This window comes from Squalius cephalus (assembly GCF_949319135.1).
Source record: "Squalius cephalus genome assembly, chromosome: 8".
NCBI lineage: Eukaryota > Metazoa > Chordata > Actinopteri > Cypriniformes > Leuciscidae > Squalius > Squalius cephalus.
In genome coordinates this window covers 8,633,444-8,650,995 of record NC_137129.1, presented here as the reverse complement: position 1 = coordinate 8,650,995, position 17,552 = coordinate 8,633,444, and the positions used below count along the sequence as shown (strand labels likewise).

Below are 17,552 nucleotides of genomic sequence, written 5' to 3'. Positions count from 1 at the left end.
TTAATCACGGTTTGTAAACTACACAATCATAAGAGATGAACCAGTCAAAAGGTCTTTGCGAGCGAACACAAAGTTTCTCGGGTGAATGCTACGCTGCTAACTTTCTGAGAGAACACAAAGGCATTGAAATACAGTATACATCTGATCAGGATGATCCAATCCAATTTTGCTTTGAAAAACTGATCCAAAAGTAAGATGCATTACCTGATCCTGGATAGCAAAACATGGGATTTACAAATCCAGATCATTCTGATAAACTTTTTGAAATGGTTCCACAAATGGCTCCTGGGGAGTGAGGTTTACACGCACAGCTCTTACTTGCCGATGTCCGTTACAATAGTTCATTTGAAATGTATTATGACCCATAAACCTGAAATGTTATGTTCTTTACATTATTCTTGAGGATTCTTCATCTGTATGTTTTGATCATTTAACAAGAGATTTACTGCTTTGGCTTGATGATGAAAATCATCAAGCCAAAGCAGAATGGACCTTCTAATTCAGAAGTATGATTTGCATCCAGCTGCATCTAATATTATAAATAAACTCCTCTGATTACAACTCAGAAGAAAGTAGCTATAAGCTTCTATGAGTGTTTGATCTATTTCTAAGAAGACTAACATATATAGTATGCAAAAGTCATAGATGTTTCACAACAAAACTATTTTTAGATCTTTTTCTTTAGTGTGCCTGTAGGATTCCAAAAATTCCTTTTGCAAATATTGTGATAAATCAGTTGCTGCATCTGAAATTGAATTTTTTGAATCCTGTTATTATAATCATGCCAAAACAGCAAATAAATGTCTAAAACATGATCAAAACATACCCAGATAAATAATCAGGGATGCTCTATACTGAAGAATAATGGAAAAGAAATTTCAGGTTTCTTGAGACTAACCAAAGATCACAAAACTATCTACTGATGAAAATGCCCAGCATGGAAATAATTCTTACATATAAAGATTATATGACCAATGGCAATGGTCATATAATATGATTATATGACCAATATGACCATGGCAACATATGTTTAAACATTACTTTAACGCATCAAATTAATTTGACTTCATTTTTTAACTAATATGAGATTTAATTTGATTTAATTTGATTTAGTCTGTTAAATAATTTAAGTTGAATTACTTATACATCCAATTTGATTATAGCCTACTTAAAAATGTAGGTCAAGGCAACTGATTTTTTTTTTAAACAGATAATTGGGTAATGAGATTCAACCATAATATTCTGTTTTTCTCGCAGAGGTTTGAATTACATTACCTGTATTATAATATGAATATGCTTGGACTTTGACTAAATTTACACTATGTCTATGTAACGGATGTAGGCCAGTAAGAGCTGTGTGTGTAAACCTCACTTCCCTGTCTTCAAGAGGCCTCTAGCGACTGACGCTGGAGGCTATGGTATTTCGCGTCCTTGTTAGCTCTCAAGAGGCGTTCTAGCGACTTCAACAGAACAATCCCAGAATGCGTCCACACGTGGATACTGTAGTTATAGTGCGATTATTTGACCAGGAAAAGAGAATCTGAAAAAGTTTACAAGCAAAGGCATAAAAATCATTGCGAGCCGGACCGATAACATGACCTGGGAGCGAGCTGATGAGTTGAATCAGATGTGTTTGATTAGGAAGAGTTCCAACAAAAACATAAAAAACGTGGGTGTTTCTGCAAAAACACTTTGCCGGACTGTCCGAGATGAGCACAGAACACGGTGAAGGGAAAGCTCTGGAAGTGTGGATTCCGACAGCTGGATTGTTTGCCGTTGGATTCTCTTCCCCCCACGTTTCTTACACAATGAGGTTCTAATATTTACAAAACAGGCCAGATGGTGCCGCTGGCAGTGTGCTGGCATATGGTGCTGTGATTTGGGCGACCTGAGTTCGAGTCCTAGCTAGTGGACTTTTCCTGATACAGATACATTTTGTGGTCAAATCATCCTTTTTCAGTTGCAACTCCTGTCAAGTTAAGTCAGACTCATTTATTTCTTTTAAAAACTTTGAGAAAGTGATTCATGCTTTTTTTTTACTTCTAAACTTGACTAATGTAACTTACTTTATGCTGGAATTAGTCAAACAGCTTTGTCCCGATTACAATTGGTTCGAAATGCGGCAGCTAGACTTCTGATGGGGGTCCATAAACGGGATCATATCAAATTCAGATTTTTTTTGGCAATTGGCTATTGCCCAACCCTACCTTATGGCATGCTTTAAATGCTGAATTTTCCATTTTTAGCTAAGCAGTAATGATACATTATTATCACTGTTAAATAGTTATTTAACAATTAGCCCAATTTAGTTCTGCATTAATAATTCATTTTGTTTGCCCCTCCCATTTTGTTTTAGCACCAGCCGCCACTAGACAGAACCCATAACAAGGCGTAATGGCATCGACACCTCCTTACAGATATGTAAAAAAATAAACGTGAATTTAGGCTACTTTATGTTTTGTAAACATTGTCATGTTAATTATAATCAAATGCATTTTTTTTTTTACTGACCACAATATTATCATTGATATTTGTTTGAGAGGGGTACTTTTGATTCATTTTCAAGGGCTCAAGCCCCCAAAGCCCAAAGTAACAGAAGCAGGTGTTGATAATCTTCTGCTGAGGCGGTGTTTAGCCACACTATTAAGTAATAAAGTGGCACATTCCACGACCTGTTGTTTTGTGAGATTAGCTTCAATATTTAAGCTATTTTTAGACTAACGAGAAAGTTTTGAGTTCTGAAACTTACATGATGTTTTTATAGGCTACAATGTCCTTTTATATGTCAAAAGATCAAAGGAATTTTTATTTCTCAGTTCATGACCAAACCAACAATGCAATGTCATGTGCAAGGCTGCTGACAGGCCTGCTTGGTTCCTCAACGTTGGTAAAAGATCAAACGTTGATAGAAAATGCAGTCTTCTCTCTACCGTAAGATGAGGTAAGCTAGTCTCATTTCTAGCACTAGCGGATTCTCAACACACTGGCTTGTAAAACAAATAGTAGTTTTACCGTTTTCTGCACCTTTGCTATTCTTCTAACTGTTAGTTATTAGCTATAGCGGCATAACGTTAATGAAACGGAAGTCTCGCACATTCACAGAAAATAGCTAAATAAGGTGGATAGATAGAGGAACTCAACTAGCCTGGAAACGTACATTTATATTTTAATTGATGTAACGTTAGCGTTCGTTTTTTTTTTTTTTTTTTTTTGCCAAGCCGATGTTTACTACTTTGCTATTGACCATTTTTTCTTCCCTGAGGCTTTCAGACAATCTATAAGTAAGGTAATAAAATATGTTCAACTCCAAGCAATATTTCATGTCCGTGTAGGCTATATTTATTTATTTAGTAGGCTACGTAACAGCTGTAGCCGTTAAATAATATACAGAGATCAGGTCATTTAATTATCACAATCCTCACACTGTCAAGGTTTATTTACTGATAACGACCAGCTCACTAAAATATATATTTTTTTTCTTCAAATGTTGACCATATCTTAACTTAGACCTTAACACAAGATCAACGTTAACTCCTTAATAGCAATTCTAAAAAACCAACCAGTAATTCTCAAGCGAACACATATAAAACTATTCTCTTCTTGGTTTTTAAAACTAAAACAGCTGTTTTTGTACTCACAGATGCGAAACTGCAGCATTTATTTCTTCTTCCACTAGATGGCTGTGCAACGACATGTACGTTTACAATGTGCAGGTGAGGTAGCCTAAAACTTTCTATTTGCTGAAAGTGGTATTATCATAATTTCAGGATACATTTACACATAAAAATACAGAACACTTTAATATGTTCATACCAATTTGCCATACCAGTTTACAATCTGTCACCATAAAGACCATATAGACCTCCTTTGCCTATACTAAAAACATTAAATGGTTCTTACACGACCACTTTCTCTTTTAAAAGATTTTTAGGGTTTAATTTAGTCCAAAGACTTTAGGTTTTAATTCAGTGTAATGTCTATATGTGATTTAGGATTTTTAAGGAAGGCCATGTTGTAACCACTGAAATATTCAGAAGTGCAAAGATATTTTGTCTATAAAATAATCTAATATTTGTTTTGCCCTTTTGGATTTTATAAATGGAAACAATTGGCAATTACTATTACATGCAGCAGCCGTTGTACATTTTCACCATCTTAGAATAATATCTTGGAGCGCATTAGAATTTCGCATAGCAGTATCCTACGGGAAGAGATGTGTGATATTTCCTTAAAACGATTATTTGCAGAGCTCCAAAAACTGAGATTTGGACAACAACACTTAATGTCACGCTGCGCTGAGTCAGTTGATCTCGCTTGAGGAGAAAAATTCTGTTTTTGCCTGTTCAATAGCAGATGTCTCATTTTCTCTCCCAATGTTTTCTTTCTCACGCTGTTCAGACTGGAAATGATGGATAAGCTCCTCAGAACAGACTCGGAATAACTTAATGTACTGAGAGCAAATACCAGCGAAAACCTCAGAGTAAATACCAACAAACCCAGCAAAATGATATTAGCAGTGTGTGCACCCACCCGTGTGATCATAAGTAGCAGACGTCATATCACAATATATAAATATTCTGATGTTGTTGTTTTTTTATCTAAGCTATTTGGCATGTCATTACCAAAATACTAAGCGAATTCTGTGCTGGTTAGGAAAAGGCTGGCTTAAATTTTAAAGTGGTACTTTGTTTGGGTTTCTTTTTTGTTTTCAATTAGTACACTAGTACATTGTTTAAGTTTCTTATATTGGTTTAGGTGACAACATCATGATATACAAAGTCAAGTTATTAGTCTAATGGCTTTTAGGAATCATTTCTGATTAGTCATTCTACCATAATCTTGCTTGGTCCACCCATCACAGCTTGCACCTATATGTCAGTGATCTCTGGCTGAACTTTTTGGAATGTTGCTTAGCAAAGAAGCAACACAGAAACAGTACAATCTGGCCCAAAACTCTGCACAAAAGCCGTGGGGAAGGGTATTACCCTTATTTCACAGGATATATTCTCACAACAATCTCTAAAACTGCAGCTTTGAAGGAAAACAGTTGCTACAGGCTAAAGTTTGATCTGGAATAGTTGCGGGGGCAGCCAGTGGCAGTCTTAAAATCAATGAGGTGCCTGTCAGGTTTTGTTTTAAGTTTTATAACACGCGATAATAATTGCAAAATGCAGAAAAGCACCCACAAGCTCCTATGCTATCTTTTAAAATGTATTATTTCACTCTAATGCAGCTTACAGAAGCAAACAAAATCTGTTGCCATTTTGCATAGAGAGATAATCAAATTTTAGGCATTGTAAGGAAAGGGTTTGTGATTGTTCATATCACACTTGCCACATACATTTAACCTTGTACATTGTACTGTGAACATCTGTTTGCACTTTTCACAAAGATTGAAGTATATAAACCCTGCATTGCACATTTTTTCTCCTTCACACTGGGACCAAGGGAAAAACACAACATCGGCGTCAGAAGGCCGTAATGTACTTTTTTAGCTCATAGGACACTCAATAATGTTAGTTGCTCTGTCCTCACCTATTACATTAGCTACAGTGAGGGTGAGCCAGGATCAGAACTCTCTCTCATGTGTTATCATTTGGCATCTTTCTGGAAGTGTAATAAATCCAGCAACCGCAAACCTCAGCAGAAAACCGAACAGGTTCATGCAAGAGGCTTTTGCCTTGTCAGATTGAATCTTTAGTATGCAAAAGTACAAGGTGTAAAATTTAGATTGAATTTATGATTTTTGGCGTGAATGCATCTTGTAATGCTTCCAGAACATCACTTTTTAAATTCAAAACAATATAAAAGAGCACTATAATTGACTATTTATTCAAGCTTTTTTTTTTTTAATGTTGATGTCACTTGTATCACCTGTCGACAGGAAATTAAAATTCACCCTTATAGACCCTTTTAAAGTTGGTAAACATGGTGACGTATTTGTGTGGGCGGGGCTTAGCTGGAGGCAGAAAGATCCCTCTGGCCGCTTCACTAACGCTAGTTTGCAAGTTTTGTTAGCTTGTTTTTTTAACAATGACTGGAAAAAATCCGATTTTGTCTTAATGTGCAAGGTCACTCACTGTCCAGGACCGCGATCGTTATTTACAAAAGTTCATTTTAACGGACAGAACCAGATGACCGTACACACTCAGTCAATGGACGATCTGACAGGATTAACATTAATGCTACCTCTGGTTGAGTGGCCTGACTTCTACACCTACCCGATAGAGAAACCGAGGGTAAAGAGAAACTGAGGGCATATATATTTAGATGCCTATAACTATGTGCTGAATGGTCATGTAAAGACTTGTGTGGTACGATCCGCAGTTCTGCCAAGCCAGCGCCAAGAAGACGATAATGTAAAGAGTGACATTACGGTGCAATTTTAATGATATGAATATTTTCTAGAAATAAAAATTCCAGATACAGCATACTCATTTTTCATCGATTCTTGCACCCAACAACACAACAAGATGACATTTAATAATAAAAATAATAATTTAAGCTCCTTATTATGTAGCCGAATCTGTGCTGGTTTGTATTGGCCGCCTCCAGTTTTCCGTTTGTTTTGCCTCCAGCTAGCGCCGTGACGTAACTGTGACGTCGGCGCAAAAGGGGTCTATTTGGTCCGCTCAAACCCCGCCACTTCAGGACAATCAAAATTAAACTTGCATATGTACCTCACAAATTAGATGAAAATATCTGCCGCTGCTTCCGTTTCATGACAACGTTAAATAAATGTTCCCAAAAATGGCTGCCATTGGCCAAACTCATGCCATTGCTTGAGCCAGTGTTCCTTTGTCAAGTCAAGTCAAGTCATCTTCATTTATATAGCGCTTTTAACAACGTAGATTGTTTCAAAGCAGCTTCACAGAGATAAGCGTATAATTTAAGGTAACAGAGATTGTTCTGGCTTTATAGCAGAGTTAAGTTATTTTCCATCTAAAGTTAGTTTTGATTGATTTGCTTCCGTCGCAACGATCATTTGTTATTAAATTAGGGGCCGCTAAGACGACACCATTCCCTCTACACAGACTTTAAACGCGAACCTGTGAGAAACGCTGATGGCGTTCACATGCACATTTAGAATGGGTTCTATAGTTATGTGCATTTGAAAATACGCAGGTTTGGAATTCCCTACAAGCCAAGCCTAAACAAAGTACTTGTCTTTCCTTATAAATTTTGATAAAGAATTTTATTTTATTTTGTTGCTTTGGGGTAGGAACGCGAAACGAATTTCCGGACAACGCCTTATCTGTAGAGTGGTAGAGGGATCCTCCATAGGGAGAGACTAGTTGGCACTTCAGCACTGCGTTGTCATCGGTCCAGGCGAAGGTCCTTCGTCAGATCTGGATACGGCCTGGATCCGGCAGGCTGCAGGAAAACCTCGGGATAAACACAGACACTAAAATTAGCGTAGATGCCATTCTTCTCATGATGTAACGAGTACATCAGGATTTATGGGAAGTGTTCCCGGTTCCGGCTGACCAATCTATGCAGCCTAACATTAAATTATAGAAGTCTATAATGTATTATGTTAATGCTAGGTCAAAGAGATGTGTCTTTAATCTGGCTTTGAACTGACAGAGTGTGTCTGCTTCCCGGACAATGGTAGGAAGACTGTTCCAGAGTTTTGGTGCTAAATAGGAGAAGGATCTACCGCCAGCAGTCGATTTTGATATTCTAGGTATTATCAACTGGCCGGAATTTTGAGATCGCAATAGACGTGACGGACTATAATGCGTTAAGAGCTCGCTCAAGTACTGCGGAGCTAAACCATTTAGTGCTTTGTAAGTAATCAGCAATATTTTAAAATTTATGCGATGTTTAATAGGGAGCCAATGCAGTTTTGACAGAACCGGGCTAATATGGTCATACTTCCTGGTTCTGGTAAGAACTCGAGCTGCTGCGTTTTGGACCAGCTGTAGTTTGTTTATTAAACGTGCAGGGCAACCACCCAGTAGAGCATTGCAATAATCTAGCCTTGAGGTCATGAACGCATGAACTAATTGTTCCGCATTTGTCAATGAGAGCATATGGTGTAATTTAGATATATTTTTAAGATGGAAAAATGCAGTTTTACAGATACTAGACACGTGACTTTCAAATGAAAGATTGGTATCAAAGAGCACACCCAGGTTCCTAACCGACGACGAAGACTTAACAGAGCAGCCATCAAGTGTTAGACAGTATTCTAGGTTATTACGTGAGGAAGTTTTTTTGTCCAATAATTAGAAACTCTGTTTTTTCAGAATTTAGAAGTAGGAAATTACGAGTCATCCAATTTTTTATATCTGCTATGCATTCCGTTAATTTTATGAATTGATAAGTTTCGTTAGGTTTTGAAGAAATATACAGCTGAGTATCGTCAGCATAACAGTGAAAGCTAATTCCATGTTTCCTAATGATATCTCCTAATGGTAGCATGTACAGAGTGAACAGCAGCGGTCCTAGTACTGAGCCTTGTGGTACGCCATACTGAACTTGTGATCGATGAGACATCTCATCATTTACTGCTACAAACTGATAACGGTCAGATAAGTATGATTTAAACCATGCTAGTGCATTTCCCGTAATGCCAACATAATGTTCTAATCTATTTAAAAGAACGTTGTGGTCAATGGTGTCAAACGCAGCACTAAGATCGAGTAACACTAATAGCGAGATACAACCACGATCGGATGATAAGAGCAAATCATTTGTGACTCTAACGAGAGCTGTCTCGGTACTATGGTACGGTCTAAATCCTGACTGGAAATCCTCGCAGATATCATTTCTTTCAAGAAAGGAACACAGTTGTGAGGATACTGCCTTTTCTAATATCTTTGACAGAAAAGGTAGATTCGAGATCGGCCTGTAATTGACTAATTCTGTAGGATCAAGTTGCGTTTTTTTTAACAAGCGGTTTAATCATAGCCAGCTTAAAGTTTTTTGGTACGTATCCTAGAGACAAAGATGAATTAATGATATTAAGAAGAGGATCTAGGACCTCTGGAAGCATCTCTTTCAGTAGCTTAGTTGGTATAGGGTCTAACATACATGTTGTCGATTTAGATGATTTAATGAGTTTAGTAAATTCTTCCTCTCCTATAGCAACGAATGAATAAAATTTTTCCTCAGGGAGGCTACAATGCACTGCCTGATGCGATACTGTAGTAGACGGTTGCATAGTTATAATTTTGTCCCTGATATTATCAATCTTATAAGTGAAGAAGTTCATAAAATCATTACTGCTGTGTTGCTTGGAAACTTCTGGGCTTGAAGCTTTATTTTTCGTTAGTTTAGCCACCGTTTCAAATAAATACCTAGGATTATGTTTATTTTCTTCTAATAGGGTTGAAAAATAAGCAGATCTAGCCGCTTTTAAAGCCTCTCTGTAAGTAATTGAGCTCTCCTTCCATGAAATGCGAAATACCTCTAGTTTTGTTTTCTTCCAGTTGCGCTCCATTTTTCTGGCTGCTCTCTTAAGGGCCTGAGTGTGCTCGTTGTACCACGGCGTTGGACTATTTTCTTTAATCTTCTTTAAGCGCAACGGAGCAACTGTGTCTAAAGTGCTGGAAAAGAGAGAGTTAAAAGTTTCTGTTGCAATATCGAGTTCTTCTAAGCTATCTGGGATGCTGAGATGATGAAACTGATCAGGAAGATTATTAATAAAGCAATCTTTAGTAGCAGAAGTAATAGGTCTAACATGTTTGAAACACGGAGTCGGCTTTGCAGCCTTGGCTAAGTGCAAATTACACGAGACTAGATAATGATCTGAGATGTCATCGCTCTGCTGCAGAATTTCAACGGCATCCACATCTATTCCATGTGATAATATTAGATCTAGAGTATGATTACGACGATGAGTAGGTCCTGACACGTGTTGTCTAACTCCAATTGAATTTACAATGTCTTTAAATGCCAATCCCAATGCATCTTTTTCATTATCGATGTGTATATTAAAATCACCAACAATTAGTACTTTATCTGCAGTCAATATTAATTCTGATAGAAAGTCCGCAAATTCTTTGATAAAGTCTGTATGGTGCCCTGGTGGCCTGTATACAGTACCCAGCACAAATCTCAAACGTGATTTATCGTTTACACTATATATTTTTACATTAAGCACCAATGCTTCAAAAGAATTATATTTGAAACTTGATTTCTTAGTGGTTTTGAAACTATTACTATAAATTACAGCAACACCACCCCCTTTGCGTTTCAGACGAGGCTCATGTTTATAACAGTAATCTTGCGGGGTTGATTCATTTAAAGTAATGTAATCGTTTGGTTTTAGCCAGGTTTCTGTCAAACACAGCAAATCTAGGTTATTATCTGAAATCATATCGTTAACAACGAGTGCTTTTGAAGTAAGCGATCGAATATTCAGCAACCCAAGCTTTAGCATTTGCTCATCTGTATTATAGCTGTTTTTTATTTGTTGAACATCAATTAAATTTTTAACCTTAGATGGGTTAAAACGTTTTTTGGATTTCCAAATTCGGGGAAATTCTTTGTCAAACTGGTTGGGATGCTCAAACAATCTGAACAATGTGTTTACACTTTTGGGAGAATCAATCTTTGGGTGGCTTTTTTTTTTGTGGTTTCTGAGCAGGAGAAAGAATGTTAACATCAAAAATTACAGTTACGGTTAAGTTGACGTACTGATTGTCAGTAGAATGTCTGTTGGGGGGTGTTAGGAGAGTGTTAAAGTGTTAGCAGATATTAAGCAGACAGTTACTAATACTATAATGACTGGTGGTTGACATATAGTTGCAAATTACTTTATAGTTACTTTGAAGTACTTTTTTAGTTACTTTATAGTTCGTGGAAGAATGTCTAAATTCGACTATCAAAAAAAAGTGTCACCAAACTTGCACAGCACTTTTAAAGGAATAGTTTACTCAAAAATGAAAACATATTTTACTCAACCTCATGTCGTTTCAAACCTGAGTGACCTTCACTTTCTTCTGTGAAACACAAAAGAAGGTATTCTGAAGAATGATTCAACTGTTTTTGCCTATACAGTGAAATGCATGGGATTTGAAACAACATTGAACCCCACTGACTTTCATTATATGGACAAAAAACACTAAGATGTTTTTCAAAACATCTCATTTTTTGTGTTCTACAGAAGTTTTTGGATTTGGAATGACAATTTGTGTTTTTCAGTGAACTGTCCCTTTAAACTACATATAGTGAAGGCTCTTATGCTGGAGTTTCAAAAGGCTCGCACAGCTCTAATCACAGTGCTGCATCTTTAATCTCTGGTCCAGGAACAGTGCCTTTCCTAAAAATTAGACCATCTGTTTGGAAGAGGACTGTGATGTCTGTATTACGCTGGCTGATTTTAGAGTAACAGAGAGAGTGCTGAAAAGGGAATATCACACTACAAAATTGCAGCCTCCAGCAGGGGAGGGTGATGCCATGAGGAAATTAGAAAGCAAAGAAGGATAGAGAGAGTAAAAGAAAGCAGAGGATGGGGTAGAAACCACAGCTGAGGTTCCATGGCAACCAGTGTTTTGAGTAGGAGGACTGAACACCACGCAGACCTTAGTCAAGCTAGGGAAAGCTCTGACGGGCACTGCCTGAACAAGTAAACCTTTCTCATAAGCAGTTAGATATATTTTTTGTAGTGTTAAGAGGGCAGAGTTAGTAGAAAGTAAAGACCACATGAAGTTATATAAGAGACAAGGAAATGATAAAATGATGACTGTTAGAGTACTATTCTACTCATAATCTACTAAAGTCAATCTTGAAGTATAGGCTAAGTACATTATAAGCTATTTACAAAATCTATGTTTTCCCAAAGAAGGTTGCTAAACTATACAGCATACACTACCGTTCAAAACTGTCAAATTAATTGTAATATTGTGAGATGTTATTTTAATACAATTAAAAATAACTTTATTATTTGAATATATTTTGAAATGTAATTTATGAATATTTTGAAATGTATTTATGATGGCAAAGCTACATTTTCAGCATCATTGCTCCAGTATTTGGTGTCACATCCTTCAGAAATTACTCTAATATGCTGATTTGGTGCTCAAGAGACATTTCTTATTAGCTAAAGTTTTTGTGGAAATATTGATGTATGTATTTTTTTTTTCCAATTTTTTTTTTTTTACAAGTTACAAAGAACACTGATATGAAACATAACTTTTGTAATAATGTAAGTGTCTTTACTGTCACTTTTGAGTGAAGGCATTCTTGCTGAATAAAAGTATTATTTTTTATTAAAACTTAAAATAATATGCTTTTGAAGGGTAATGAATGCAGAAATAAATATTTGGTTGTCATACTGCTCCATGTGATATTTAATTCAGGGATGTGAAAACCAAAATAAAGACAAAAAATCCCAAGGTCACTTATAAACAGTCAAACTCAGCCCAGTCCAGTGCCTGCTGTAATATAAATAATCCCATATGTGAAGTGGACTCATAAAGTTAAACATATTACAAACTTGCACAGAGGTCAATCAAAGTATATATAAGATTCAAACCCCATTGCTTCAGGGCTTTGATCTAACTAGGCAAAATGGCAGGGCATTACAATGCTTTAGCTCTCTAACAAAGTTCGTCTCGGACCAGTGCCCAGAGCTGACCGGCTGAAAATTTAGGGTGAGAAATCATAGAATAAACACAATATATTCCAGCGGGATGCTTGAAGAGAGGGTTTGGCCTTGTTTGGACAACTGGATAAGCGATACAGCGCTGTGACCGCAGCCACGTGGTCTCTGAACCGTGGGAGTTCCAGAACCAAATGTCCTTAAAAACTGTTTATTATATACATTTGATAAGCTTTATATAGGCTAACTAACTGACTTGGTTTAGATGCCTTCTGCAGTTATAAATCTCAGTCTCATTCTCTAATAATTGTATAGTGTTTTTACTCATGCACAAGGAATGTCTGCTGGATTCACAACAACATACAGTAAATAAATTTGTCCTGCCCAAACCTCCATATAAGGGCTTTCCGCACAACCACTCATACAGCCATGCGTCATTCTCTGCAAATTTATCCTTTTGGCCATTAAAGATATGCTCTTGCCTTTTATATAGACTTAGATTAACGCTATTGCCTATTTTTGCGCAGAGGATGAGGCCATTTAGTTATTAAATTTCTATAAATTAATTCTCATGTATTTCTTTTTTATTTATGTTTATTTTTATACACTAACGCATTTTTTTTATAGATATGCAATCCTTAGTTTATTTGCAAACTTATTAATGAAACCTGATTTCTGCATGAAATTGTTCAAACTCAGCTTTACCTATGCACAGTTAGCGAATGAGACACAATGAGGGTGCATAATTTGTTCAAGACACTGAGATGTTTGCAGATTGTTGAACACTTTATGATACTGCTCTGTGTGTATCACTATCTGTGAGAGCACCCCACCGCTAAATATATTATCAGCCTGCCTCAATTCCTCCCATGTCTCCAAAACATGATTATCCCCTTTGACTTGAAAGAGCTATTATATACATCACACACCTACAACTTCTCCACAAGTGCTTGTCATGTGTTTGATGAAACCCTTAGGAAATGGATGGATTTAAACAACGTTTGCAAATAGAAAGCGATCTTGTAAATACCTTTTAGTTTTTCAAGAATTTAGAGGAAGCTGAATGTGCACCTTAAAATAATCTAAGACTTTGCCTATACAATGTAATGAAAACTGGGCTTCAAAATGAATAGTTCTGGCTGACAGTTTATCATTGTAAAGCACAGAATTTACATTCACTTTTCATGCACTGCTCGGACGTGAATGTGAACGCACTCATGCACACAAATTGACTTTCACATACAGCTTGAATGTAAATGAGGGGCTTTTCACGTGTTTTCACATCTGCTGAGTGGGATGTTTTCTGGGCAAAACACACTCAGAACCACAGTGCATTCACGAAACAACATCTGCATTCATTCAAGTGTATATATATATACATATATATATATATATATATATATATATATACATATATATATATACATATATATATTTATATTACAAGTTAGAATATTAAAAAATATTATATTATAAAATTATAATATTATATTATATTAAGTTAATCCCAACATTGTATTGGTTGAATTTGTTGAAGGCAACATATCATTTCAGTTTTACCTTTGTAACCAGTTGATGCAGTAAGGCAAATGTTCCCTGTAATAAGTCCTGTCACGTTCATGAGTGATTAGCATGTATTGAGAAGAAAAATGTTGAGTGTGTGGTGACCTCTGACCTCTAAATATGTTTATGCAACTGCAAATACCCTAATGAATACCACAGGGACCAGAGTGAAAGATGAAGGTAGAGGAAACTATTGGTTAAGTCACTTCTGAGCTTGGTTATTAGCCTCATCCTGTAAAGTATCACAAGCATCTTTGGAACAGACTTTCAAAACCATACAGGGCAAGAAAAAAAAAAAAAAGTATATATATTTGAATTTAACTGCTCCCTTATCTTTCCTAACCACTGCATTTTCCTTTTTTGAAAATGAGTGTGTTATGTCTTATGTCCATTAAATAAAACCCCCCACCTGAATTATACATATACGTGTACCTTGAAGCTAAGCATTTTAAATGGATAATTATCATGAACTAACCCCTGTTTCATGTAAAGCGGTTAATCTTTTTTTTCTTTTTCTGTGTATTTTCATTTCTCACAATGTTTTTCTAAACCAGAAGAGTGTGATATTTTATTTTCAAACCATAGTAAATCAATAACATTTCCAATTTTGGAGGCTACATGATTCGCTTGACGAAAACCAACAAATAATTTCACAGATATCAACAGCACATTGATTAAAGCAGCTGTTGGAATAAACAGACTAATTTTGTGCACATTCAAATCACGGCTTTGTGTACTTCTGCAAAAATCTGCAGACCAGCCTGATGCCTAACCATAAAACATGCCCTCATATCTGGCAGAAATACCCAAATTAACTGCCTTTAAAGTGTATGATTTATGGTGTTGCACAAGCTGATGATAATGAACAGCCCTTGAATGAGTTTCTTCTTATTGGCAACCATTGTACGGAAGCCTAACCCAAAGATTTCTTTTGTTTCCTGAACTCTGGTCCAAACCATTTAAACAGCAGGACATGTTTCTTGGGAAGTGATAAACCCACGTATTACAATTAGAGAGATCTGCTCCTCTTTCATCATCATCAATCTGTCTAAATGATTTCTTGCTCATTTTCTCTCCGCCTCTCTCTCTCTCTGCCTGATGAAATCATCTTGTGAGGTTCCACAACCTATTTGAGGAATGGCCTGTTTGCTCCGAATGGAACATTAAAACGATAATTCACTGGGAACATGATGTTCCCCAGAATTCACACCAGTCTTGCAGAAATTTTTCTCTGTCAGAGCTTTGTGATTATTATAGAAATATATACTTCTAATACCTCAATCCATGAAAGCAACACCTTGGAACATTTTGGTCCCTCAAACTTCCTTGAAACTCTGAACTGAGATATGTTGTTCATTGTTAAGTCGTTTGCAATTAGTTCACATGTATGGAGGTCTTGATCACGGATATTCACTTAAATTTCCAAGAGGTACGGTTTTCTTTCCCAGCCGGTCCGATCAAACACTGTTTTAGGAGACTCAGATTTACTTAAAGCTTATGTGGTGTTTAAAAACCTAATTTCAGGATTAGCTAAAGATGCGTATGGAAATGAGCTGGCTGCGTCTAACTGTGTCTCATTTTGAGGTCACATTTGTCGGCCGTAAACGTCATCAAGAATGTCTCATTTCAGAAAAGAAACCATTATCAAATTGACCGTTATTCCTCGTGCTGTGTTTATTATTTTAATTTCTTTCTTACCTTGGAATGTAATGGTTACTTTTCTGAAATGAGTCAGCCTCAATGGCATATGTGACTGACGAATGCAACCTCCTGAGGACGTTGTCTTCAAAATGAGACACGGCTTGTGTTCTTTAATGTGCGCATTGTCAGTACATCACCTGCAGAAATTTCCACTCCCATCTGCGCTTTAATGGGATTGTGGTCTCACGCTAATTTGACCTGTTTATTAAATCTGGCCTTATGCTGTATGGCTGTGAACTTTAAAGTGAAAAATGTGTTTCAGTATTATAAGCTAATTGCAGGTATGACTATATGAGATGCTGTAGTCTTGCTTTCGATTCAATTCAAATCGACAGTTTCTATTTTAAACCATTTGTGACTGAACTGTTATGTGAGGGTATGTACACGTACAGTATACTTAAGGAAAATTACACATTTGCTTGCATTTTATTATACGATTTCACTAAAATGCAATAGAGAATATTTGCATTGTATTAATAAATAAGACTGAAGTGCCTTCGTGTCTAGAATCGACTATGTACATTTTCAGGTTGGCAGTCACAGTACCTTGTAAAAGTAGGAAATAATAAATTCAGATTATCTCCTGATGCTGCTTTGTGCAGTGCATATATATATAGAATCCTTACAGTAAAGAAAAAATACTTTTATTCATAAAGTAGATGGAGCACTATTTTTTATCACAACACGGATACTTTGGGATTTTATGCAAATGAAGTGTTGCATAAACCATAAAACTTTGTTGTTTTCATCACATTCAGTATGCATCTTGCTTTCTGTCAGTTGTGCACAGGAAACAACAAACGGCAGTTATTTTTAGTGATTTGAGATTCTTGTATTCGGTATCTGCTGTCTATGTGGCATTAAGTCTCTGTTATGGCATATATTGTATGTTCCTTCAGATGCAGCTTCTGTGTCATTTTTACAGTGTGAAGACTGTAAAGCCGTTGTCTGTAACACATTCCCGGCAGCCTCTACAGGCTGGAAAAGTGAAAACAGCTATGTGGGAACAGAGGCACCATGAAACAAACCCCAGCAGGATGCAAGACTACTTGCTCAGGAAGATACAGTTGACACCATTAGAGGAAACTAAAAACACTTGTTAACATCAGAGTAAAAAAGCTGACTGGGAGCTTAGCAGTCTTTTCCCTCGGACCGGTAGAGTTCCTTGGCTGTGAACTCCATGGTGCTTGATGTTGCGTGTTGCATGGTAAAGGAAAAGAGCGTGTCAGTTTATTATTTGAGTTGAATTCACATGTGTATTGCACAAGGATGTTATGTGTATTTAGTCATTGGAGAACCTTGATACCGCTATTTGTTTTGATAGACTATACTGTGAACATTTGTACTGGACTATTCCTGGAATCTGCGTTTGAAGATGTTTTGTTTGGTTTAATTTAAAACAGTGGGTTTACTACTTCCATTTTGTCACTAAACACCCCTACAAAAACACTTCAGTGCCTAAAAGCTATTCTGCTAATTGAGTGTAGTAAAAAAAGTAAATCTAGGTGATGCAATTTATTACAATTTATGGAGGAGTTACTTGTGCAAGATCTACAGTTATATATAGGGCAATTGAAGGTGTTTTTACTTGATGTATTGTTTTTTTTTTTTCTTACAGTCGCTTAGCTAGCGCAACTCATTATATTAAAGTGGGAGGGAAAGGACAAAGTCTGTTACACAAGGTGAAAGATGGGAATGTATTATAATACGAAGCCACAATTCCCCCAGAGTACTC

General features: G+C 36.5%; 1 protein-coding gene across 2 annotated transcripts in view; it reads left to right on the top strand.

Moving 5' to 3' along the window:
* Positions 1 to 2,637: 2,637 nt before the first annotated feature.
* angpt2b (angiopoietin 2b) overlaps positions 2,638 to 17,552 on the top strand; it is a 52,019-nt gene continuing 37,104 nt past the window's right edge. The window contains exons 1-2 of one of the 2 annotated variants that reach the window (XM_079877819.1): positions 2,638 to 2,941; positions 3,641 to 3,713. In XM_079877819.1, the coding sequence (XP_079733945.1) occupies positions 2,913 to 2,941; positions 3,641 to 3,713 (102 nt within the window). In that variant the 5' untranslated portion in view covers positions 2,638 to 2,912. The remainder of the gene's footprint in view (positions 2,942 to 3,640; positions 3,714 to 17,552) is intronic. The other variant, XM_079877820.1, reaches the window with a different exon arrangement.